Genomic DNA, 27,384 nt, shown 5'->3' on the forward strand with positions numbered 1-27,384 from the left:
CACTTATTATAATTACTATAAGTCGTATAAAGACTAAATGAGGACATTTGGTACAATTTGACAGAGACTTTATTAGAATTGAATAACATTACACAAAAAGCAAAAGCAAATCACTACCAACTGGATAATCACCCAGTTGTACATACACATTTAAAGCTGTTTTGTGCGTGTGTGTGTGTGTGTGTGTGTGTGTGAGAGAGAGAGAGAGATATAGAGAGAGAGAGATAGAAACACAAAATGTGCATCTGTCAGACATGAGGATCATTAATTTCATAAGCCACAGAAGCTATCATAAAATCTCAAACATCACATACAACAAATGCCACAAAATCTGCCTGTACTTGATGATTTTGATGATTGTGTCTCTTTCTCTGACACACAGATTCACACACATTTTCCATACAGAGTATACAAATGCAGAGATAGGTAGCACACCTATTCTGTCTGCCAAGTCAGAAGCAATGAATAGTGGCTGTGACAACAATCATGATAGCAATGAATCTGCCTTGTCATAAGGGAGGTAGACCCGTTGAACCTCCTCCATCTAGAGCATAAACCAGAAGGGAAAACTACACATTCCAAACCACGAGTAAACACCTAAGGCCTTACAGCGTCATAGCAGCACAAACGTACTAGTCAAGACACATGAAAAGCAGCCAAGAAAACCACACTGAACATTTTTCACAGATTATTTTCTCAAAGTTCTCACTTTTTTAGAAAGTACAATAGTAGCAATAAGACCTGTTTCATCACCTTTTACCCAGAGACATTAGACAATGTCAAGCCAACACTGAATATGTCAGTATCAAGAGTGCTTGCCATTGCCCATGTTCTTTTCCATGGATGGAGAAACAGTATTGCCAAATGCTTTCATCTCCAGCTTCGCCTCAAACAGAAGTGACTCATGTATTTACATAGTAAATGTATGAAGGACACACACACATGTGCACACACAGACATACAGATACTGTACACTCAAAACACACTTAAGGCAATGGTGGCCTTTGAACCGTGACCATTCGAGTAAATCTAAATGTGTCCTTGTATGCTTCTCTAACCCTTCATCCTTGTTCATCCCATCCGAGCCTACGGCCTGAACAAGCTGCTTAGACACATGGAACACTACTGTATATCACTGAGTCGCAAGATCAGCTCTTTCCCTTACAGAACGTCACTGAGCAAATATACAAGAGAATATTTCATTTAATATTTTTGACACCTGATTTCAGTACAATTCAGAACAATACGTGTATATTAACAGTGATATAGATGAGCAGGTATGTACACAGATATACATGGATACCATTTATATTTGCCTCTTGCCAGAGAAGGCTTTTGTGTCACTAACATTCACAGCAAGATGGCTGCACTATTCCAAAATCTGCCCCAGAAACAGTAAACAACAACACTAATGAGACAATACCCAGATGCTTAACTTTCAAATGACATGGCCTTTAATCCTCATCATTGTGTTCCACAATATGATTTCTTCAGTCCACATGGATCATATTGATATGATGGCTGAAATGACTAATACATCGTTGTTACATTACAGCCCCGAAGACTATATTAAAATATAAATCCCATTGCAACTCCCTGCGCATGTGCCTGAAAACTGCCGATTCTGTTCATCTTGACGACTCAACAGCAAAGATGCTTGTGACAGCCTTAAAAAAAAAAGGCTGCAGTGTGGTTTTTCCATAGTTCTTTCAAGGGACAATGAAACCTTTGTTGTGTCAGAAATGAGCTTCTTATTTTATGAGCAAATGTTTACAAGTAATTAGAGGGGCAAAGCTGGCAACTATCCTGAGGCTCCAGAGCTCCAGGGGCCTTGAAAATCCCTAAATTCACTGTGTAGCGTTAGTAGTTTGATTAATTGCAAATTTGCTGAAGTTTGTTGTGAATTTACATTACAAAAGTGCAATCAACAAAGACAGGTCCTGCATTATTACCAGCCATGACAAAAGGGCTGGTATTGTTTTCACCTTGCGGATGTGTGTGTGTGTGTCATGGCAAGAAGTGGTCCTGGAGACAACAGCTACCACAGCTACTGCGGTACAACTACTACCACAGAGGCAGTTTTCAGTACTTTGGTAAGTGTTTATATGTATGTGGACAAGATTTTGTCACCGCGATTGTGTCACAACCATGCAAGATACAGTCACAAAACTTCACAGGTGTGTAAGTGAAATCAAAATGTAGGCCAAGTTTGAAGATGGGTGTGGTTCGACCCATAAGCATGTAATAATGTAGTAATAATGTAGTAAGAACTACAGAGTAGGTCTGCTGATGGGACGGAACATCAACATGTTGACGGGTGTTATAGTTGGTGTGAGTCCATCGCAAGATGGTCTCTAATTAGTTAATGTTTTGTCCCTCTTCTACAGATGCTCTGTATCAAAATCTAGTTTTAGTGCTTTCAAATTTTAATTTATATTTTGCTCACACAACCCTGTCTCCTATACAACAAATTTTGCAACAGTAAATATGGAACGACACTTAATGCCATCTGAATTACTTCTTCTATTAACACAAGGAAATGCACTCACACTCACAGTGACCAACAGCATATTCAGCCATGCAAAAGGAGCACAATTATTCTTCCTTAATGCATCAGTAATAAATATCTTACTTTAAAACTACTACTGCTGATATAATGGCAAGCCAAAAGTAACACTAATCAATTTCAATGCAGTTACAGTTAAACAGTTACAACTCAGTAGGGAATCTGTACTATCTCACATTGCCAGGACAAGCAGGATTTTCCATTCGGATAACCAAACTCCTTTTTTATTTATCTTACTGCTGCTGAGTGGATTTGTCATGAATGCACCTGGCAGTGCTGCCCAGTTGGGCAAATTTGCTTCGCACACATCAGCTTTGCTCACTTTAAACAATTATGACCCCACTCAAACCGTCAACCCCTATTTCCTAGAGTCTTTCTCTGCAACACCTGTGGATGGTGTCCCTATCATTCACCAGCAGCACTCCCCCTGAGCAGAGCTGCACCATTTGTCAGTGACACTTGTGTATTGTGACAAATGGTTACACTTTTATTTGGAGTAATGGGCTCTGCTCATGAGGGTGCCCTGCAATCTGAGCAGTGGTAACAGCCCTACAGACATTTCACTGAGATATGGGCACACATAATGTTAAAGGTAAGAGATGCCATTGTCAAGAAGCTAGAACAGGGGGAGGTGAGGGTGCAAGCAGAGAAATTAAACCGCACAACAAGTAATAGCTTTGTGTAGTCTTTGTGGAGAGGAGAGGGTAGTTTAGCAGCAGGGGTATAATTATCAAAGGAACGAATGCTTGTCATTTTGTAAAGATCACCTCATTGTCTTGACTGACATGATTGATTACTTGTGTGAATGTGAGAAGAGTCCCTTCAGTGTTCAGTCAATAGCATGCACGGTCTGTGGTGGAGACACTTTTACCTCTCTTTCAGTTTTTATGTATTCACACTGTATAGCATTAATTATAAAAACTGACATATATGTTAAAAGATTTGTACCTAACGTGTCTCCTTTATCTCACTACATCTTCTGCATGATTGACATGCTCAGTATGTATGGACCATGTTTATAATTTGAAAGAACCAACTGCAAAAAAAATAAAAACATTACATTATCCATCCATGCAAATAGTTTATGTTTTATTTATCAAGATTTTGAGATATCACAGATGTCTCTAGTATGTCTACTTCTGAGTTTGCAATACACTGGAGGTAAATGAATGTTTCTTGTCATGCTTAAAGCGTTCAAATTTACTTGAAACTTAACTTGTTGGTGGGAGCTGGCAAGGAGTGCAACCCCAACATTAAAAGCTGCAGTAACTGATTTTTTTTAAGCTCTCTGGAGCAGTGTTAAAGGCTTAAAACACAACATTTATATATTATCCCCTTAAAGAGGCATTATGGCAAACATGTTAGCAAACAGTTGCCTATTTACATATCCAGCAGGAGCAAAATTAGCAGTTATTTTGAGTTCTATTTCCTGTGTCTTGATTCACGTAAGTCCAATATTCACCTGGCTTTGGCTCTGTTTTGGTGTCCACCAACTCTTGAGGGATTTATTATTTGTTGAAAACAGTAGCCTGATGCCGCATGATGATGAGAACAGAACTGTGGACCAGAAAACCAAAACCGTGAGCCAAAATAGTCAAAAACACTGTGGAGCCGAGTTGAACTGGAAAGACGGGTGATAAGTTCGTCACTACCACTGACCCCTTTCACATTGCAAGTCGTAATTTGCTCCATTGATAATGTCAAAAATATTGATGAGTGCAGCTTTAAACTCACAGAGCCCTGGGCAACACAAGCTGTGAATTGCTCAAATAAATTTTCTCTTTTTACTATGCCTCTTTAACTGACATCTGAACATATTAATAACATTTCCTGATACATGACTATACTGTAAGTGTTATTTTGAAAAAGCCATTTCTGCCAACATCATTTCTATTCCCGAAGAATACATGTTACATATACTATGAAGCTTGTAAATATGAACACCAACGTACCATTTTTAAACAGAGGACTGAAGGTGACATTTACTGTAACCTTTAGAAAACTCTATTCGCACTGACATTTACTTATACTACATAAGTGGAATATGTTAATTGGAGATCAAACCATTATCTACTGAGAATTTATCATCACAGGTATTTTCATTTTCATGGCCAGTATTCATTTTGTGAAGAAGGAAAAGAACATATTATTGGTATCTGTCTGTAATTGGTTGTGAGCAAGTGCCAAATAACCAGTTTAAGCAGGAGTACTGTGCGTATGTGCGTCTGTGTGTATGTGTGTGTGTGTGTGTATTTGTAGCGACTGGATGAGGTTGGGTGGGGGGCAAGTCATAACATCTAATGGCCTCTGTGACACCACAGGGAAATCAGCTCTCACAGCTTTCCGGAAAAGAAACACTTTCTAAGTGTCACTCATAAACATCAACACAGACGGATAGTATTCCTCTTTCTGGGAAACGCTACTTGTAGACTGAAACACCTTCTCTCTATTTACTGCAGGAAGAAAACATCTGCTTTCCCACAATTTAACACTGGGACTGAGAGATCAGACAGGCATTTTGATTTGAAAAGCACACTCTATCTACCATGATCTCACTTTGGTTTTACTGTATGTGCATATTTAAGGACAAAGCCATTCATACAAAGCCTGTATCTTGTGTTTTAAAGATGATGGGGCTTTGTCCTCCTCTCTACAGTCGACATGTGTGGAGGTAAAGTTCTGTGACTGTAGCAGCGGTAGCAGAAACTAATTCATTAGCACGTAAGTGTAAGATTTTATTGTCCTAGTCTAGCCATGGCACCAAGATTGTCAGATTTTCTAAAACACAGACTGAGGTTTCAGCCAATGAAATTCTCTGCCTTGTTGTTGTATCGCCTCAAGCAGTAAGGTATCAGTATGATTTATATTTTATACACAAAGGGAATAGTGTACACAATAAACTGCAAAAGCTGCGGGCTGATGTAGAATCATCCAAAACATGCTCACAAGTGCGGGTCATTCATCTATTTTTGTGAGACTGACAGCGTTGTGCTTTGGTGCACTCAGTGAAATATCCTCTCAGCCAGGCAGGTTTGAGGTCGTAACACAATTACTGTGAGGTGAGCGGGGGAGCCAGAGTCAGGCCTGACAAACAGCGACCTCCGAAACCTGGCTGCCATTCTGTAGCCTGCAGGTGAGCTACACGGGGACAGCAAGTCACTGAGCTTATTCGTAAATGCTGTAGGTACTTGATCCTCTTGTAACCTCTTTTAAAACATACCGTAAGGCTGCACTGAACTTATTGTTCATGAAAATCACTCTTCGATGTTGTCAGACAGTACATATATATATATATATAGTATATATAGTAACAAATATAATATATTAGCAACATTTACTGTCTGTGTAAACTACTGTACAACAGAATTAACATATGCGCATGACTCCTTCTTTTAAATTTTTGTTTTAAATTATGTCATTGTGAGTCAAAAGACTTGCTTGGTATATTATAATTATAATTAAGTTTTTGTCTTCACCAAGCACTACACACTTAACACAAAGACAAGTCACTGAAATGCACCAGATTAAGAGTTACTCATCCAACCATACACAAATAAGGTTAATCACTGAACTTGAACGTAGTGTCACAAATAAGCTTTTTCCCTTAAGGCCTCTAGTTTTAGAGTAGTAAGTCACACTTTTCATAAGCTGCAAATAAAAAAGGAAAAGGAAAAAGAAAGGGTCCACAGATGTGACACAGAGACAAAGAGGGGAGCTGTGGCGGGTTGTCTATGCACCATACAGCTCTAAGCTACAATCTTCTGATACTGTACCATGAAATTTATCAAAGTATTAAATTGATATTCCAAAATACGATCGTTTGTATGGTCTCTTAAAATAGCTCAGATTTGTTTCCAATTGTGCCAATTTACTGCCCTCAAATGAGGAGACCCTCAAATGAGAAAGAAAGTACCAAGTCAGTTCAAAGTGTCAAGTCTCCCTTGTCATATTTGCTACTGTGTTCAGCTGCAAGAACAACGTACAAATAAACACTGGCGCATACAAAGAAAAATCCATCTCTAAAAACTAAACAACACAAAGGTGACTAGCATTACAGTTGACAACCACAACACAAGGCATCAACACCGCCCATGTACTGTAAACAGTTTATGCCTCTGAAGTTTTTTTTTTTCTTCTGTAAACCATGTAGCCAAGTAGAACAGACAATTTATTAATCTTATCAATTCCCATCTGGAGGAAATTCCTAAGTTCTAAAGAAGATGTTGAGTTCGTTTAGAAGATCTTTTGAGTCTTTAAACGTTACTTCCAACCCCTTCAGGTTACAACTTGCCTGCGATTATGTTGCCCTCATACTGAATGACGTAAAATCAACAGCAGACAAACATAGTACACAATATTTAGTAGCAGGCACTTAGTCCACAAGGCAATTGCGTTATCATCATTAACACCGATAAACATTACAACTGAGAGCAAAATATAAAACACTATTTTTACAGCTACATAATGACTACTAAGTTATCAAGATTGCCTCCCTCACATATCATACAGCTCACCACTACTCACATCCTCTGCACTAGTAATACACGCGCACGCCCTGCCATAAAGGCATTGGTCCACTGTGACAACAGATAACTGTCTACTATGTTTTTTGTGCTTTTTTCAGTATAGCAATGCTAGTATTTACACTGTAAGACTTGGTTTCATTAAATAATACCTACATAAGTTTAGTCACAGTCATACATGAAGCTTTTATACTGCTACATTATATGGCCTGTTTTTCCACTCCACGTCACAGTCACTATGAGTGCAGAGTTGGCCTAAAGACTAGGATGTGGGGTGCTGTGTTGCCGTAGTAACTGTCTTTCCTGGTGCCTGCATCCATCTGGCTCAGCAGGTTCCCATGGTGCTGACTGTAGTGTAACTGAACTTGGACATGGACGCTCCCGTTGCCATAACATCCTCCTCGTTGTCCCGTAGCCCGCCACGACGACGGCGATGGCAAGGCGCAGCACAGCATGAGAACGTGGTGAGCAGAGCTTTGCGGAAACGTGTGTTCATGAAGCAGTAAATAATCGGGTTGACGCAGGCAGAGGTGTAGCACAACAAATGGATGAAAGCGATGGGGGCCCCTGACAGGGCATTTTTGGCGGACCTGTCGTCAAAAGCCCGCCAGGTGTTGGCACAGTACACCGGCATCCAGCAGAGGAAGAACAGGACAACAATGACCACCAGCATGCGAATGACTCGCTTCTTGGCCTCCAGTTTGGCCTCAGATGTGTTGCTGCGTGGCCGCTCGGCCTTGATAGACCTGCCTGATGCAGCCATGGTGGACATCTCCATCGAGTGCGGCCTCTGGACGACATTAACGTAGCAACCATCTCCATCATCACTGCCAGTAGACACATTGGAGGTCAGGCCGTTCTTCACATCTGTATGGGAGAGCAGATTGAAAGAGGAGGGTATCTGTGAATGAAATGTTAAAAAACACTAATACATGAGTAATGTCCCGTTTTGTGAATCTTTTTGCTTTTATTGTACTTCGCTGATGTTGTTGAGGGCCAGATGGACTCCATTCATGCTACTGTAGGGGTGGCCTGATCAGTACCTGAAGTATCGATATCAACAAAACTAACTGAATCTCAGTTATTTTGTGGGCAAATGAGCATGCACATCTTAGTGTCTGCACTCTGCTCCTCTGCTTCTGTTGTGTGCATGTGAGCAGCAGTCGCCTCATTAGTTCAGGGAATTCAAATGATAAATATTTCTAATTTACCAGTAAAACAAGTCTTGTATTTTGATATGCATGTGATTAAGTATCTTACAGAGAATAATAAAAAGAAATACTTCATGTAAATCACTGGGAGGCAAATTAATGATACATTCACATGGCCCTTGCCGAGTTGATAGATCAGCGGCTTTATTAATAAAAAGCTGGGATTTGTACTGTTATCGTATATGTCATATATCAGTGATTTTGGCCTCAGTATTACTTGGTATCAGATCTGGCCCATCCTAGGCAGACATGATTCTTTTTACACTAGATTGAGAGTTTGCAAACACGGATGTATTCGCACACATTTATCAGCGCCTTTGCTCTGCATGGTCATACATTTTGGGCTGCAGGATCAGTGGGGACACAGAAAGTATCATTAATACTTAAGTTTGTATAATAAGATTGGATACACAAAACACAAGAAAATATCAGAAAAATATGTAATGTTAATATTTAAACTACCCAGTAGCATTCATCAATATCTGAAGGATTTAGACCTGGTATTAATTATACTACAAAAAGTAACACTAACTAGTACAAGTACTGAGAACTATGGCAGTAAAACTTTTGAGAATTAAAAAACAGTTTGAGAAAATAGTTGGTACCACTCAATGATACATCACACAATTTAAACTGTAATCTTATTGTATGAATCAGGTACAAATAAAATACTACCTGGTTCCTACTGGTGCTTAAATAGAGGCAGAGTGGAAGCAAACAAGACTGTGCGGTAAAGGGGAGTATTTTTATCAAAGGCAAAAAAAATGAAGTTTGGCGAAAATTGTGTCAAGTGCCTTCGTCTATATGTTACATTATTATATTAGTATGTTGTAGTTTTTCCTCCTTGAATGACAATAATAGCCTTCCATAGCTGTGGACTTGACAAAGGTATGTTTGTTTTCTACTGCAACCTGCCCATTATGAGCTGCTGCTTAAAAAATAGCAATCAAGCCAACGGTATCTGTGTGACTAGACTTCAGTATAAACCAAACCTTTAAAGCAATTTCTTACTTCACACTGGGTTTTTAACCACTATTTGCACCAATGGCATATATTTTAATTTGGCCATAATTTGACTAGATTGTCCCTAAGCTAACAAACCCTCCGACAGAGCCTGAAAAACAAGCGTGATGAGCATGAACGTATATTTAAAGAAACATTTGCATATAACTGAATGCTAAATCACTGAAAGCAGGAGGCAGTTGAGGATTTGGAGCTCTGTATTTGAGATATGCAGATAGAGTTGGTGCTCAATGTTTATGCGAACCGCCATGTGTTAGAGATACAACACGGGCATATACTAGTGGATGGTACTGTGTGTGGAGCATGTGACTATGCAACAACTTCCATGCCTGCCTTTTATCTTAAAGAAATTCCCTCCTAGTGGAGTAGCACCACAGCTCTGTGATGATACATTTGTGAGGTTTATTTTGAGTGCATCACACTGCAGCTCCACTTAATAGGCAGAAAAGTGGTAACCAATTCCTGCTGACCCACAGTAATCATCCATCAGGGGATATTGCAGTTTTTTGATAATATTTAGTTATCCTGCTCTCCTTAGTAAAAAGAGCCCTAAAGCAAGAAAATAGAAACAGAAACTGATCCTGTAGAGAGTTCATACACAATTCGTTAATCCGTTCCTGGATTATTAAATAAAACACAGGTTACTGTAAAATCTCTAAGGAAATTCTGCATCATTTCCCTCCTAAATTTTCTGTTTGTTTTTTACCCCATGCTCTTGTCTCTCAAGCCCTTTTTTATGCAACCTCTTTCTCTCTGAGACCAAACAGATGGTGATGTCCAGGCCAACAGCTGCCAGCCAATTCCATCCTCTAATGGAGCACCAGCAAACACACTCCATGCTGCTGTCATCCCATGCCCACAAAAGGTTATGTTTCACATAACCTGAACTCATTAAAGTGATTGTGGCGCTAATGAAATTCTTGTGATTAAAATGAAATTCCTCATCAGTTTTTTATTTTTGTATTCTTCACTGGCTGTTGGCCAAACTGCCCTGTAGGATAACTGACTTCTTAATCATTTCCACATATCGTGCACAGTCTCACCAGCTGAGTCTTTTTTGTGGCCCATCTCAAACTGGATGCCTCTATAAAGTTCCCTGGAGATCAGCCCATAAGCCACAATCATCACCACTCCTGGGATTGCGAAGAGAACAAGCAGAAGCAGAATGTACCTAAAAGAGAAAAGAGGTAAAAAATCTCAGCATTGATGCAGAAGGAAAATGGTGCATGTTCACACTCAGGTATCCTCAGACCCTGTATCTCATGTGTAATGTATTACCATTGCCTGTTCATTCAAGGCGCAGAGCAGATTCTTGTTTTATTCAGAAAAACAGATATCCAGCAATCTTTGAAAAACCTAGAATGATTAAAATGTCCTTCAACCAAAACTTACTACCGGAAAAGGCATTTCCAGAATGCTCCAAGACTATAATTATTTAAATGAAAAAAAAAATCCAATTCATTGCTTGATAAGTAAATAAATAAAAAAACCTGTTTCCCAAGTTGCAGTTCCTTGCTAATCCAAAATGAAAATGGTAGCTTGACATATGTCCTTGCTCAGTTTATACAACCTGAACCAAGATTCACCTGTAGCGTAGCTATTATTTCATATTTTATACAAATTTTATACAAAAACTTTTTTTTTAATCCATGTTGGCAGTGAACTTCCTGTCCTGCAAATAACAGCTGTAAATGTTGAAAAATGACCCTTTGTGTTGCTAAAATGATGCTCAGCTCTGTGACTCAAATGTAATAGTAATACACTACAGACACAATCGGGGTCTACTGCCCATGTGTAGATTTATACGTCCATAATCAAACCTGAAGTCATAGAATCAAACACTAGGGCACTAAAATACACAAATACACAAATACACACACACACACACACACACACACTCGACAATTTCAACTGTGCGCAAATACACACAGATATATGCAGGGTTGTCTGAAATTAGCCCAGAGCCTGTTCCATCCTAAGTCCAAAGAAAAACACAGAAACATCCTTCTGCTGTCTTCATCTGCCCCAACATTTCTATGTAAACAGCCAATACACAGAAAGTGAGAGCTGCTTGAAACAGGCTCCAGATCCAAACATGGAAGTAAATTAGATGTTTCAGTGTAGAGAGCCTTGCTGAAAGTGCACACACACACACACACACACACACACACACACACACACACACACACACACACACACACACACACACACACACACACACCCTCAGACACAGTTCATCTGCAGTTTATTTGATACAAAACAGCAGATTGTCCACACTAGAAGCTGCGGGAGAGTAAAAAAGATCCATGACTTGACTGCAAGTTTTATGATAAGCTGCATTTTCTGTGCTGTTGTTGGCTGCAATACCCTGGAGATCCAATTGATGAAGCTCAGCAAGGAAAGAAAAGCAGTCACTGTATCTCTCCAGTTAAAGTTACAACACTGCCAAAATGTTTTATCATCCCCATTATAAGAAATTCATCTTTTAAATGACAATTCCTTTCCTAAGTTGAACTAATTTGCCTGTTAGAGCAGGACACATTTTTCTCATCAGGAGAGTTGTCAGTGAAACAGGAAGTAGATCCAATCACAGCCTTAGGAGAAGATATTGTGATGTATGGACACGTGTATGGTGTGGCTGTTCCCACTAACCTCTGTTTGTTTTATTGATATTGTGTTTTTTAATGAATTTGGCTGTTGGAACAAAAAAATGTTTCGTGCTCGGTCAATACAATTTTCCTCATCACAGGTCAGCCGGGTGAGAGTGAACATATCCTTCAGTGTACCTTAATCCAGGAGGAAGACTTGTATTCACGCAGCTTTCTATTTCTTTCCAGGGGATCAGTGGCTAATGATGCCATCTCTAACATATCAGACTCACGGTATTTCTGTATATCCCCAAACTTTCTAATATTCTGTGCAGTGTATACATACTTAAGATACTGTATATATCGTCTGTTAATCTCACCGTTCCTCAATCAAAGCATAAATTAAAACCAGATCAAATTGTTTAGGCTTCAGAGAGTTTTCTCTAGTGAAGCACATTTACCCAAGAACTGTACAATTTTAACTTACTTTACTTAAGTATTTTTCATTTGACAATTTGAATGACAATTTACCAGATTAAGATTCTGCATAAAAAACATATGAGGATCCCGTGAAACATGCAGTGCTTTATTATTAAACTATTTATTATAATAACAAACTGAGCAGATTTCTTTTTATTGTTGTAGATAGTAAATCTGTGAGAAAAGAAACAGAAAAGTAACAGACAGACCATGTGAAACCCAGACACTCACCAGGTCTGCTCTGCCATTGCAAGGGGCCACTTGTGTCGACACTGGTGCCCTGTGGTGTTGTCACGGCGCTGAAAAGACTCCAGGTGACTGATGATTGGATATGGGATCATGATGATGAAGGCCAGCACCCACGTAGCTGCAATCACCCGATAGGCATGGGAACGTGTTTGCCATACCCGTGACTTCAAGGGATTACAGATGGCGCTGTAGCGCTCAATCGCTATGGCAACCAAGCTAAACGTGGAAATGCTCACTGATATGCCTGAAGGAAAACAAAACGGATTATTCAGAAAGTAAATAAACATATGACTATCTGTAACATATCTTTTATTTTGATGAATGAAAAGTTATTATCGTTCAGACTTTGGATTCATAATGAAAAGTAACAATAACGTGTTTGTTGATGTGTGTGTTGTGTGTTAATATCTGCAATCATAACTGCGAAAAAAAATGTTGTGATGTGTGGAGACGTGCTTCCAAATGAATATAATGCGAGGCATGGAGGTGGGGATGGTTATCAGAGTCTTGTGGTAGAGGAAATCATGTTGGCCTAGGCCATTGATGTGATCTGCCATCTCCCTCCTGACAGGACAAGACGGGAAATTACTCTTTACCTCAGCAAGGATACATACTGTGTATGTGTGCCTTTGTGTGCATATGTATGCGTGTGTGTGTGTGAGAGAGAAAGAGAGAGTCAGGATCCAGTGGTGCACTATGTTGTCTGAGGGAAGCTTAAGAGCAGACCCCACTGAAGCACCAATCAGCAACACTCTCCCTGGGGTTTGTTTACCTTCACTCAGTGCATCATGCTGATGGCTCTCCTTCATTCATAAGCTCTGTGCTTTGCTTAATCAACTTTTCTTTTCAAATCTCAGTCGGTTTTTCTTTCAGCGGCAACACAGTGTTCCTGTTGTTCATTTTATTTGTTTCTAAATTTCTTATTTACTCAATATTGATGATTTTATTGTTATTTTCTCCATGTCTTACTTCAATGATTCTCTTTTTTTATTCACTTTTCCTTTTTTATGTTGACTTTTATTTTTCGTTATAGATGGGTGCAGGAGAGCACGAAAGTATTACCTCTACATTATACTGTATTTCTTCCAAGGTTCTTGTTTTTTGTTTTTTTTTATTGATTTCTCTATTCTTCTACAGGTTTTTCTTCTCCTAACTCCTTTTTAATTATTGCAAAGCAGTGGTGGAGAGTAACTACATTAACTCAAGTACTGTTATGGTATTTACATTTTCCTGACAGCTGTATTACAATTTACATTTTATGTAATATTTTTACATACAAAACCTATCAACTTATAAAATATGACACACTGTTGTAAATTTAACACAACAGTAAAGTCCATCTATCCAGTTATTGCATCAACCAATACTGATCTGATATAATCTATATTATGATATAAAATTCTGAAACTGAGAACAAAGTATTTTTATGTTATAGTGCTATATTCTAATTGAAGGGATAATTCAACATTTAAGGAAATATTCTTATTTACTTTTTTGCCGTGAGTCTGTACAGTAAAGCTACAGCCAGCAGCAGGTTAGCTTAGCTTAACATCTTTGGTTGACAGACTGATGATGAGCCGCTTCTTGATTTAGACATTCGACCAAAGAAGAGAACTCAGCTAGAAGCACAATTATCACTTTGATGTGAACTAGGAAAACTTAGTCACTTAGTCAAGTGAATATTAAAGGCAAAAACACTGAGAATCTGCGCCATTAAACCTCCCACAAATGGGAAAGATAATGATGATGGTCCGTGGTTGTAAAGCTGATTAATGGTAATCTATACTTTTAGTAAAGTGGTGGTCAGAGAACTTGTTAACTTCCTGATTGCTGCTTGTTTTCATGGTTGTTGTAGCTTAGGTTAACAAGTGTAATAAATCAATCCATGAATTTAATTTTAGTAGTAGCCAACAGTAATGAGCTGCAAAGTCCCAGTAGCCCATTCCCTTCATTTTCTATTGGATGCAAGTCAGTGGCTTCTAAAAGCAATAAGGGATTAGTCAGATAATCAAACTGAATTTTCATTTGTTTCTATTTAACAGAAAAAAAAATCAGATGTAGGCTGTGACTCAGAGGTTTAAAGGCAGGCTATCACCTTGCTTATAATAATTACAAAGTAAACAAAATGAAGCGCTGTGCATGGAAATCATTGGAGAAAAAAAAAATGTTTACACTTCTAAATGAGAGTAAACTATTCTGTACTGTTACTACCAAATAGCTTTTGTAGTAACAGTCAAAACCCCAAAGATGTTCAGTTTACAATGTTATAAATTTGACACTATAGTTCAAGACGGTATATGTCACTTACCAGTTACATGCCTGGCTTCTTGTTTGGCTCTGGGGCTAATAATACAGTATAACATGATAGGATAACAAGAAGTAATGATAGTAATGCTAAGTCACTGTTATGAAAGATAGAAGTAATATTTATCTCTTTTTTTTCCATACTTCGCTGTCTATAACTATTCATACAGTCAAATGAATTCCCTAAAGTTATAGGTATTTAAGCAGGGTTTACTCTTTCTCACCATAATCTAGAAATTAGATTTTTTTTTTCTGAAAATTATTCCAAACATGTCTCTACCATTGACTGCCAGACGTACTTCTAACCTCCATCAAAAGGTGACTGACCTCCAATCTGCAAGCGCTCACCCCAAAGGAATATGAAATATGACGGCACTGCGACAAATTCAGTTAGATCGGATACGAATGGCATTTCATATCGAACTGCACTGAAACCGCTTCCACTATGAAGCAAAGGTCTCAGGAAAAAGATTATCATTCACATTTTACAAAGGATATATATATAGCTGTGCTCTATCAAAAAATGGTTTAATATCAGCCCTCTCCACATGTGCACCTCAATCCTGTTATATAAAGATTATACTGAAACTGATGTTTTCACTCTCTTCAAACAGCTTACACGTAATTTAAAGGACACCAACCTCAGAAATTGGTAGGTTTAACCAAATAACACTTGTGGCCCATGATACATATCACTGGTTTCTCTAAAAGACGCTGTTCCCTTTTTTTAAGACAGCTGAAAGTGTCTGAATCACTCCATTACCTGCAGCATAAATAATGTTATTCATATACTGACATGCACCTGTGAAGCTTTAATTAAAGCTAACATAGTTTTTGAAGAGGCAATAATAACCTGATTTGAATGACTGAATGACTTTGTTCACTGCAATTCTTCAAATTTAAAAACAGATACTAACCATTAATATGAAAGAAACACTGTGGGGTAACAAGTGCTTCCTTATGATCGGTTATTTTGTATATTTTAACTGAATTGCTCTGAATAAGGTTTTGCTGCGTATAAAGTGCATCCCTCATTTGAGGCAACATCACTTCTTCTTTACTACATGCCCTGCATTCATCCTTCGTCATTTTCTGAGGATGAAGTTTATGCAATATTCAAAGCCTACAAAACTTTCAATGAAAAAAGTCTGAAATCTCAATTTACTACTTGTTAGAGTAAACTGTTGAGTGCATTTCCTTCTATAGAGGCAATCATGAATAAGCAAACAATGAAGCTATTTCAAAGGTCTGTTGGGAAATATAAAGACAGACCCAAGCCCTTAATCTTTAGCCACTGTTTTCACCCCCAAATTTTCTCCTCTTTTCTTTCCTTCTCATCTCTCATCAACCTTCATCCTTCACCTCCTCTAACTCCTCCCCTTATCCCTAACCACTCCTCCTTCTCTCACCCATGAGGTAGGACACTATCTTGCACATAGCTGCTCCAAAGATGAAGTCCTTGAGGATGTTGGGGATGAGGTTGAAAGGCATGCAGAAGACGGCCATCATCAGGTCACTGATGGCGAGCGACAGCAGGAAGGTGTTGGTCACGGTGCGCATGCGCTTGTTGACAGTCAGCACCACAATGATCAGCAGGTTGCCGAATACGCTCAGGAAGAAGATGAGCGAGTAGAGCAGGATCTGCAGCGTGTGGTCCTCATCTGGTGCAGAAAAAGACAGGAGAAGAAGGGATGTTAGAGTGTGAATATTTTTGTCTTACTGAAGCAGTTGATCACGTCTGTTTTACATGATGATCAGTAAAATCGTTTGTTCTTTATTGATCCAAACAGCCTGGAGCCAACAACTATTTCTCATAACTTATTACTGTGTTATTTCTGCCTGTAAAGGGAGGGGTTTGTGATTGCACTGCGACACACTACAGCTGTGAACAGCAATATTGCATTGTTTCTGCTGCTCTGTGGCCTGCTCTGCAGTGGCCCACTGCTTTTCCTGAAAATTATGCAATGCCACACTTTAATTACCATAACCTGTGATGTTAGTTACTGCTTGTGAAAGACCACACATCACAGCCACAATAAAGACATTACAGCAACTGCTCTTGTCCAAGACATGGCCATGTCAGTTCACTAGCAGTTTAATCTGACTCTGCAGGCACAAAATGGTACGAAGATCAACATAACCCCAGAAAACGAACGTTGAGGCTTTAACACTGAAGTTCCTAAAAAATAACAAAATCACGTCAACACACACACACACACACACACACACACACTCCTACCTTACCAGCAGTAGACTGGTTTTAACGCTCCTGGTATCAAGAAAGGACAGGATTGCTGTACTACTGCTTCTCTCTGAGTTCTTTTCAGTCTTCACTTTGGAGCTGGACTTCACTTCACTGAGCCTCATAAGGATTGAAACTTAAATCTTTCATCCGGACGTTTGACTTCAAGTTTCACCACAGATTGAAATAGTTGTAAAAAAAAATTTAAAAAAAAGCCTTTGAGGGTTAATTTAGGTTTTCAACTTCAAACTCAATGCCACGTGTGTGGATTGAACCCAAGATTTCAAAACTTGGCACTAGACACACGTCAGCTTCATTTCTTGGAGCTTATGACTCTTTCCTTTGGATATGATTTTGTGTCCGTCCTTTGGAAGTCAGGCAGCAAAATAAGAAAGTTACCTGAAGATTCAACTCAGAACCTTAGAGCCAATGAGAAACAGAGTGCTGCTGCTGCTGGGATAGCTCAGGTAGTAAAAGGATTTGGGTTTGATCCTTGTGTGGCGCATTACATTTTGAAGTCGAAAGGAAAAAGTCAAAGTCTCTAAGAAATACAGCTCATGCTCAAATAGCTCAGGAAGTAACTCTGGAGGTTTGAGGTTTTGGGTTTGATCCTTAGGGGTGGCAGTGAATTTTCAGCACCCAAAGTAGATGTCTGACCATGTAGCACATGATGTTTGAGGACTTTCTTGGAAGTTTTGAGGTTGTGAGTTCAATGCTTATGATGCTCATTGATATTAAAGTCCAATACCCAAAGTGAAGTACAATATTGTCACTGGGGCTTTAGCATTGTAGATTTGTTATATATTGTCACTAATTCACTATTCCCTGTGTCAGCTGAATCCAAATGGCCAACAAATCTTTTCCCCTTTATTTGGGTAATTTCTCAATAGGATGCAGAGACTGAAATAAAACTCCATAAGAGCCAGGGATACCAGATATTAACATGCCTACATTAATAGAAGTAGGCTACACACATTAATGTACTGCGTAGTGATACCATATTAGATCACTGTTACAAAATAAATGAACACATTTGAGTACAACAGATAGTTAAAAATATGATTGTAACTAGAGCCACTGGGAATTCAATATTGGATGGAAACAAGAGTTAATATTTTAAGGTATAACAATGACTTTATACCCAAGTTAAAATCATTTTTTATACATTTTTTTTTTTTACTTTAATTATCCTTATTCTTATGTGCATTTGGTTATTTTGTGTTTTGATCTGAGGCTGCATGATCTCAGAAACACTGAAAAACATTTCATCTACATGTGATAAACATTCAGATCAGTAGCTAATGGCTTGTAGCTGGTACAAAGGCAGCCCACCATAGCCAATTAGTATTAATTAGCTCTATATTTTCAATCTTTAAGTGCCATTACCAGTTCCTTCATTGTAAGTCAAATTTAAGTACCAACATTAACATTTTCCACCCGCAAATACAGAATACTGTAAAGTGCAAAATACTGTAGCATGCAGCCCAAAGCCTGTCGGTGCCTTCAGCCATTAGCAGCTTCACTGGATCATATCCTATAAAGTCCATGTTATCTGCTTCCTCTGTTATCGTCACCTAACCCCCTGCTTAGACATAACACTTTTTATTGGGTTACCTGCGCCTGTATCCTGGGGATTAGAGGCACCCATGTGCACCACATCCACAGCACAGAAATCAAATTCACTCAAACATAAGACCAAACTTCATTGACACAGTTGTAGGTGCATGCACAACCAAACACACTGAAGCCTTAATACCATGAAAAGCCTTAAAAAAAAAACACAGGAACAAAGCAGCAATGCCAGCCACACAGCTACATGACTCATATGTGATGCCATTTTTCATCCTGTCAGGAAAACACAGCTTTTTAGATTGTGCTAACAATAAGTAACAGTTGTTTTTTTTTTAAGAATCAGTTGGTATCATTGATTAATGTTTTCTCTATCAATACCTTGAGGGTTATTCTTTAAGGATCAGAAAATCATTGACCCTCAGCATCACAAATGGCATGAAGAACAAAAGACAATTTATTTCAGCCTTATTTCCTCTGGCCTGCGTCATATCTGTTCATTGTAATCCTGAATCTGACTCATACTCATTTACAGCAATCCCCCTCAGACGTAAATATGTGAATTGTGCACAACTGGCTGGGGCACATTATCTGAACACCACTCATCTGTGTGTTTATCAAAAGGCGAGTCGAGCAGGAAAGGTCTGCTGCACAAGAGCTGACACAAAGTGAAAGAGGAACATCAAACGGAGGATTTAGCTTCTGCAAAACCACGTGGACACCCGGGGTTCATATATGAAAGCAGGGTGACGGCTTGTCACTCAATTGATTTAATGCTCTGGCCTCCACCCAGCCACTCGGAAATGTTTTTGTATCACTTGCAGGCTTAGTGATTCAGGCTCAGCGTGGTCAGCAAAAGTCAGTAAGTCACTCTGTCTCTCTCTCTCCCTCTCCCTCTCCACATAAACACTCATGCACATACAGTCTTCGCATCCAATGGCATGTGGCTTCACCATCTGTCTCACACACTCCCATGCAAATAAAAAGCAGTAGCCTCTAATGTGGTGGGTACTGTTCTACTGGCAGAGCATCAGAGTGTCTTCACGAGAACAAGCTTGCAAATGTCAGCGCCTAAAATGTTTAATTTTGTGCTTCTGTGCGCATGAGGGTGCACATGCATCTGCATGAGTGTAATGTAAATGTGCAGACAGATGATTGGTAAGAGAGAAGAACCAGCACTCTCTCTCTCCTTTATTACTGTCTCTCTCTCTCTCTCTCTCTCTCTCTCTCTCCCGCCAAATGAAATATGTTAGCTTCTGCCTAATCGGAGTCAGTTAGCCTTCGTGTGTGCTCTCTGGCTGTGTGGGAAACGCTGATAACTCCTTCAGCACATTCATTCTTTCCTTCAGGCAGGAACTTCCAATAGCTGCTAATGATCATGTGTGTAGGGCAGACACATTTGTATTAATCACCTCACCTCACCAGCACTTTACCTGCACTCATGTGGCCAATATGTGGGACAGATTAATATTTATACTATATACAGAGAGTGCTCTCCTCTGTTCCACAGCCTCACTTGACTTATTCAGACTACTGCATAAAACTACAGTGTTCATCAAGACAGTTTAAATCATGAAATTATGATTGTTGGCTTCCAGCCTGGGGTTGACCAGAATGTTTGCTTCTTGACACACGGACAGGTCTGCAGCTTCTCTTCAGGCTTTATTGTGACGGTAAGAGAGTAAACCTGCATTTGTTTTTTTTTTTGTTTTTTTTAAACTTGTTGTGAACACAATATTGACATTGACATGTCATCACCTTTTAAGTTGATATGGTGAACATGTTAGCAAACAGTTTCATATTCACTTATCCATCAGTTATGGAGCAACATTTAAATCCAACATTCACTCTCTTTTAACTTTGTTTTTGGTCTCCACCACCTCCCAATGAAAATATCTGGCTCTTCAGCTCCTTAATATTCCACTTTGCTCATCAGCCACAGTAGCTGCTAACTGTTGCTGGCTGCAGTTTGGTTCTGTATAATGAATATTCCACCCACAGATATACAGACTTATTAAATTACTCACTGTTGGGTAGCTAAAACAGGGCATCTGTTTCTACATGATATGATACAGTAAGTTGGAGAAAGTCATGAGGTATAACTACAAAGCTAATGACAGAGAAATCAGCTTTTCATAAGCTTATGATTTCCCATAAGCTACTGTGTGATTATTTTAATCAGACACTGTCTAAGTCCCTGTAGTATAGTTATATTATTCTGATAAACTACTGAGTGACATAGAGCTGTGGATTTTTGTTATTACATGTACATATGATTACATATAAAGATTCAGTCCTCCTGAATATTATGAATCTCCTTAATCTCCTTAATATAATAATATTAAATATCTTGAACATAATTAATTAAGAATTTCACATTTGTTTTGTATGCTCACAGAATTGGTGAAATATGCCAGTCAAATAGCAAAATACTAATTTGGAAACATATTTCCTTGTTTGTAACAGGATGAAATAAAGTTGGTCGAACTATTCCTTTAAACTCTGATGAGGTTCATGATTATCAATAGCTGAGCACCTGGCAGAGCGGCAACTCACAAACTAATTTACATCCCTTCCTTTTCAGTCCCTTTGCCTTTTCCCTTGCCTCCTGCACCATCACTGCTCTTTGTGCCAGCTCACATCTCTGTACCACACTGCAGTGAAGCTAGAGGCTCAGTGCAAGTTTAATTAAACACTGGAGCTACACCTTCATAGTTAAGATTAAGTCATTACAGAAATCAACAGTGACCATTTGGCAAGGTTTGTTAGCATTCGGCCCCATCAATTATTCAGAGGGTTAGGGTTATTTGCAGTTCAGGGAGCCAAATGACAGAAGGGAAGCCTGTGGCAGTGGAGTTGTGGGTTGTGCTTTCATGAGTGTGTGTGCAGTGCCCATCAGCCATGTCTGACCACTGGCTCTGGAACACAGTCTGCTCTCTGTTTACAGACCGGAGGCACGGTGAGCAGCTGAGCAGGTTGCGGAAAGAAATTACTTTGGAATTTCCAGAGTTTTCTCCTTCGCAATTACCTGAAATAATCTTGACAGATTCACGGGTGCAATTAATATGCCATTTATATCTTATCAGAGTCCATTACCTGCACATATCTCAGTAATGTATCTGCATTTGGTTACATTACATACATACAGTCTTTGATATCAGACACCCTTGTGTTCACACACTTTTCCATTCAAGTGGATGGGAAAGTGTAGGTCTTAGATTTTTGGACTCGACCGTATGTAATACACATTTTACACAGTTTAATTCAACTGTGCAAATGAGTCAGTGAATCAGTTTTAACCATAGACTGTAAATAAAAATGGATGTGGCCTCCGTGACGTCACCCATAGGTTTCTGAAGAGGGGTTTTGAAGCTCAGAGTGGGACGTTTCGCCGTCCCCATCTTGCCAGTACCTGACTCTGCCAAAACCGCGGCTAATACAAATTGGGCAAGGAGGAGGGGTGCGTGTCGAGCTGAGACTTCAGTGCATGCTGGCTTGTGGCAGTCATACGCTAACCGACCTGTCGCTCAAAGCGGCACTCCCTCAATTATGCAGAACTTTAAACCTTAATAAAATTTAAACGAGTGAGTTGAATTCACCCCCCCCCCCCCCCCCCCCCCGTACAGTTTTCATAAAGGAGGAAATTAGACCTGGATTTTTGGTACCAGGCTGTAAACATGTTTATCTCTGCTGTAAAGTTGGGCATTTTAATATGGGAGTCTGTGGGGAGTGACTCGTTTTTGGAGCCAGCCTCAAGCGGCCATTCGAAGAAGTCCAGTTATTGGTACTTCCATGTCAGGTTGGTTCTAAAACTTCATTACTGTTACTTTACCAGGAATTTCAGTGTTGGGTGTGAAAGGCTGATGAACAGATGCTAACAATAACACTGAAGTGATTCAAGCTAAAAGTTTACTTCAGTGGCAGAGGCTATTATTACATATGCAACGAAATAGTGGATGAATTAATAATGACGTTCGTATTCCAGTCATGAATATTTAAGAATTCATTTTTTTCACTCAGTGTATCAGACATTATATTGACTATGAATCACACTCCCCCTCTCTGGCTAATACATATGCAGTGTGCGTCACAGTCTATCCCAGTTGGCCCATGGTGGCTTCACCTATCAGTGCAAAGCCAGCTCTGCTCCTGTAAGACCAAGGTATTGGTAAATGTCACAGCTAGTGGCTAATCCAGCATGGTAAATGTCATCTGAACCTTGTCACTAAGCCAAGTGCACCCCAGAACAGTTGATGGAGGCGCTTAACGAAAACCACTGTCTGCTGACTGACGGACTACAGCAGGAAATTCGCAGTGCCTGTGGTCACGGCGGTCAAAATACAAAACAGCACGGCACACAGCACAGGCATCTAAGGTCTCAACAAACAGGGAGAGTGAGATGAGAGTGTTTGAGTGATGGAGGTAGTGAAATACATACAAACAGGAGTGAGGTGGAGCACGGTGGTGGCAGAGAAGGGGGAAATGAAAAGCAGGGCCGGGTCTTTGTTGTGTAAGGAATAAACTGCTTTGTGTTCCGGGATTGAACAGGGTGTTCCTGGCAAGTGACTGATAACCTCTCTTTTGTTTCCGTCATTATCATCTCCAAAGTAACAATCTCCCACTGCTGTAGCTTACGATGAATTGCACTACAACCAGCCAGAATCCGAGATAATCCTGACATTTTTATTGACTCTATTGTTGTTCACCTATATCTTGTGTAGTAAACAGGGTGTGACAGGCATCTGCTAAAGACACTTTAACATCAAGTCTACGTCAGGGATGTCAAACCATGTGCCACGAAGCACTTAGAGTCTGCAGCTTTTCGTTCCAAATCACAGAGACAACACCTGGGCTGCATTCAATGTGACAACATTTTGATGCCGCTCGATAGAGCGATATGTTTCCCCTGATCGCTGGACAAGGTTTTTCCTCGCTTTGAGGTGTGCTTGCTCTGGTTTGGAGGCTGTGTCAGGGGTCGATGCCAATATCCATTCTGAAAATCTCACACAGCTGTGACATATTTAAATGCTGAAATGTTTTAGAGAGATATCAGTGACACATTGGGTGCATTTTGCATAATGCATTAGCACCTGGCAGATTTTAAAAAAGGTTGTGTGTTGACCAGCCCTGTCTGGTAAATGTCTCTCAAACTCCTACATCACATTCTAATACTGGCTTTACTTTAATAAAGTAATCAGAGCCCTAACCTAGTAAAATCTTAAGTGTTATTCACTCCAACTTGACAAAGCTCCTTCAGAGCCACAGACAACATCATAGATATTAAACATGTCCTTTACAGCTTGATGAAGACAAAGCTGTGCATGTTTTCTGCCACAGTGGCAACTATGAACACTAGCTTACATTACATAGATATGTTTTGGCAGCTTTAAACATGTTATATCATTAATAACAAAAAATGTGAAATGTGACATAGTCACAGGCAAATGCTCAGACCTCCCTGGTATAGTGAAATATTAGTGCGAGCAGGTGGGAATTTGAATGTGACACAACTCAATCTCCTACACAAACACAGCAGCGGCGTCACGGACGGAAAGAGTAGATGGGAAGAATGAGTGGACATGGTGGAAAAGTAATTGATTTCTGGAGTGAGGGATTGACTGAAGATGGTGACAGCAGTAATACAAAGGCTCACACATCCTGATTTTTGCCCTTTATATGACGGGTGCAAAGTCCTGTTAGACGTTACAGTGGGAATGCAAAATAGAGAGAAAAAAGGGAGTGAAAAGCTACACTGGAAGGAAGTGATAATCTTTGAGTGACACCGCGTGTGTGAAATAACTAAATAGTGCAGCATAGAAATGGATTAAGCTCCACCCTTAACTGTGCTGCTGCAATTCTCGCCAGACATCTGTACCTGTCAAATGTGTCTTTGGTGGGTTTGTAATTTGCTAAATACTGATTTAGCTCAGCATAATGAGTCATACCCATCCCTGAGTGCTTGAAATGACTGATTTCAGGTAAAGGTAGGAATGACAGAAGTTAACTGAAACCATTGAGAATATAATACTGTGTGTCAACAGTTGGGAAGCTCCTATCTCTCACTTATGATGCTCTCACCAGCTCAATGAAGGTGCTCAATCTCTGCAGTGTCTTTTATACACACGTAGCCCAGCCCCCCTCACCCCAAACACACACACACAAACACACAAGCACACCTCATCTACACACACACACACACACACACACACACACACCTCATCGGCATATGGAAACACTGAAAAACAATTGTTAGGGACGGAAATAGCAAGTGTTGATTGAGAAAGTAGCAGGTGGAGAGAGGACTGTGATGAAATTGCAGGAGTGATGACGCACTTCAGTGTTCTCTCTAGTTCACAAGCTCAAGTCAAATCAGTTTCATTTATATCACTCAAAATCACAAATTGGCGTCAGTGGGTTTTAAGATCTGTATAACATACGACACCCTCTAACCTTACACCCTGGATTTTGGATAAAGTGTTTTGAAAGTACAGAAAAAGCAGAACACAGGAAAATGAGGCACAGTCCAGATATGCAGCCATCTGACTGTTTTTTTTTTTTTTTGTGTGAATAAATCCCTTGTGTGGCCAGGATTTGACTCCTTACTGTTTCTCTCTTTCTGTGTGTGTGTGTGTGTGTGTGTGTGTGTGTGTTTGTGTGTGTGTGTGTGTGTGTGTTTACTCTCTGATTTGTATTCCACTGTAACCCCATTGATTAATTTCTTAAAATAAAACAACATAGAACCAAATAACTCAGCTTTACCTAATAAGCACATCAGGATCATAACCTACTCCCGGAGATTTACCAAAATCACTCCAACTAGGAAATTACTTCATGTGAACTATGTCTTTCATAAACATTTTTTAAAATTCAAGCAAAAAAAAAAAAAAAAGTTCCACTGATTCTTTTTCCTTTTATGTGGGCCAGTTATTTGAGGGAAGTGAATTTCATGAATAATCTGTTTACCCTCCTTTGAAATTGGAGATCAGCTGGCTTTCCAGCCTCACACATCTGTGATCCTACGCTGACAGCCTAACCTTCAGCTGAATTGGGTTATTTAAAGGAAAGCCACAGTGAACTTTCTTGCAGTATTGTAGTTTTGCTTCCTTTTCATCTCTGACGGGATGTAAGTTAAATCAATTTATATGACAACTTCACACTAAAAAGTAGAAATATACACTATACGACATTTTATGGAGGTAAATGTTGAGTCATGTGTGAGTTCGCTCACCGCTCTGCCTCGTGCGCCGGGGTACGAGTGTGACGGCGTTGCAGGTGATGTTTTGCTCCAAACTCCCGTTACCGGCTCCGCTGTGCTGCACGTCAGTCTGCGCTCCGACGCACTCCGGGGAAGTAGAGGTCTCATTTTGCGCATACAGATCCATGTTTCTGATTTAGCGTTGTCTAGACTTAGCCTATTAAAAGTTCATCTCTGACTTGGTGTCAATTTTTGTCTGAGTCTCTGAAGTGGTGAAATACCCGGACTCTGCATCCATAGTCCGTCTCACTTGGCCTGCAGAATGAGGTAAGGCATTGCTTCCCTGAAACGAAAAAGAAAAAAATAGCAGTTTAAGTACTTTTTCGGTTTTATTTCTCCGCCTCTAAGTACCGCAGATGCGTTAATCAAGGATCGGTGCACACCAGGAGAGGGGAGGAGCGCGGCGCGCTGCTGCGCCTCTGCCAAGTGAACCGCATGGAGAGCGCGAGTGAGTGCAGCAGAGGAGAGTGGAGGGCTAATGTCATATAGGGTGGGTGGCGTGCGTGTGTGTGTGTGTGTGTGTGTGTGTGTGTGTGTGTGTGTGTGTGTGTGTGTGTGTGTGAGGGGTGGACAGCAAAACAAAACAAAACAAAAAAGCACTGATCCGGTCTGGTCTGGACTGGTCTGTTTGTGGACACTGACAATATTAATCTTATATGTTGATTTCAAATATATTAACTGACGTCTAGTAAAGCACAGACTGAAAATAACCTATAGTCATATATGTTCATGACGTAGTTATATTGTTTTTGTGGACAAAAGGACTAGAAACTTCTTTCTGTGTGACATATTGTGGCTGTTTGGATTAGTTGAAACAATATGATTCAATCATTCACGAGGAGAAGTTCTTTGGTATAAAAGAAAAAACATGGTAATATGGGGTTGACAGTAATTAAGAAATGATCCAACAATCCCACTATGCCATATTTTATCACATTAGTCCAAATAAACTATAATTTTTGTATCTAAATAGTGACTGGCCTCCTCTCAGTTTTACAATAAATCTTTAAACTGCAGGACATTTTAAATAAATGAGGTTGAGGAGAATTTATAGACCAGATTTGAGTAGAGAGAAAAAAAAAAGATGATGCACCGTGTCCAGGCATTATGATCATTTTGCATTTGTCCACTTCATTTTGGTTTGTGGTTTGATTTTGTAGATTGAAAACATCTGACAGATTTCTCTGAGTTCTTAAATGAGATTAGATGCAGGAACGTTTCCACGTTATTCAAGCTTTTACTGATCTGAAGCCCCCTTGAGTAAAAGCACCTGTAGTGGTTTTAGATACACACTGCTGCCCTCATGTGGTACGTGAGTGCACCTCTTGGCCAGTTGCATGAAGGATCAACAAGTTGTTACAGAGTTGATGAAGA

At 39.7% G+C, this 27,384-nt stretch overlaps 1 protein-coding gene across 2 annotated transcripts; it reads right to left on the reverse strand.

Moving 5' to 3' along the window:
- Positions 1 to 46: 46 nt before the first annotated feature.
- Positions 47 to 26,473, reverse strand: cckbrb (cholecystokinin B receptor b). Of its 2 annotated transcripts, XM_056390103.1 has the most exons (6): positions 26,394 to 26,473; positions 25,984 to 26,293; positions 16,354 to 16,605; positions 12,623 to 12,884; positions 10,367 to 10,494; positions 47 to 7,956 (listed from the first exon to the last, which is right to left on the reverse strand). In XM_056390103.1, the coding sequence occupies exons 2-6, from the start codon at positions 26,135 to 26,137 to the stop codon at positions 7,415 to 7,417; spliced, it is 1,338 nt and encodes a 445-aa protein (XP_056246078.1). In that variant the 5' UTR covers positions 26,138 to 26,293; positions 26,394 to 26,473; the 3' UTR covers positions 47 to 7,414. The 2 variants fall into 2 exon arrangements, with proteins under 2 accessions (XP_056246078.1, XP_056246077.1); XM_056390102.1 differs by having other exon boundaries at positions 25,984 to 26,453.
- Positions 26,474 to 27,384: the final 911 nt, after the last annotated feature.

The sequence above is a fragment of the Seriola aureovittata genome, chromosome 11 (assembly GCF_021018895.1).
Source record: "Seriola aureovittata isolate HTS-2021-v1 ecotype China chromosome 11, ASM2101889v1, whole genome shotgun sequence".
In the NCBI taxonomy this organism is placed as follows: Eukaryota; Metazoa; Chordata; class Actinopteri; order Carangiformes; family Carangidae; genus Seriola; species Seriola aureovittata.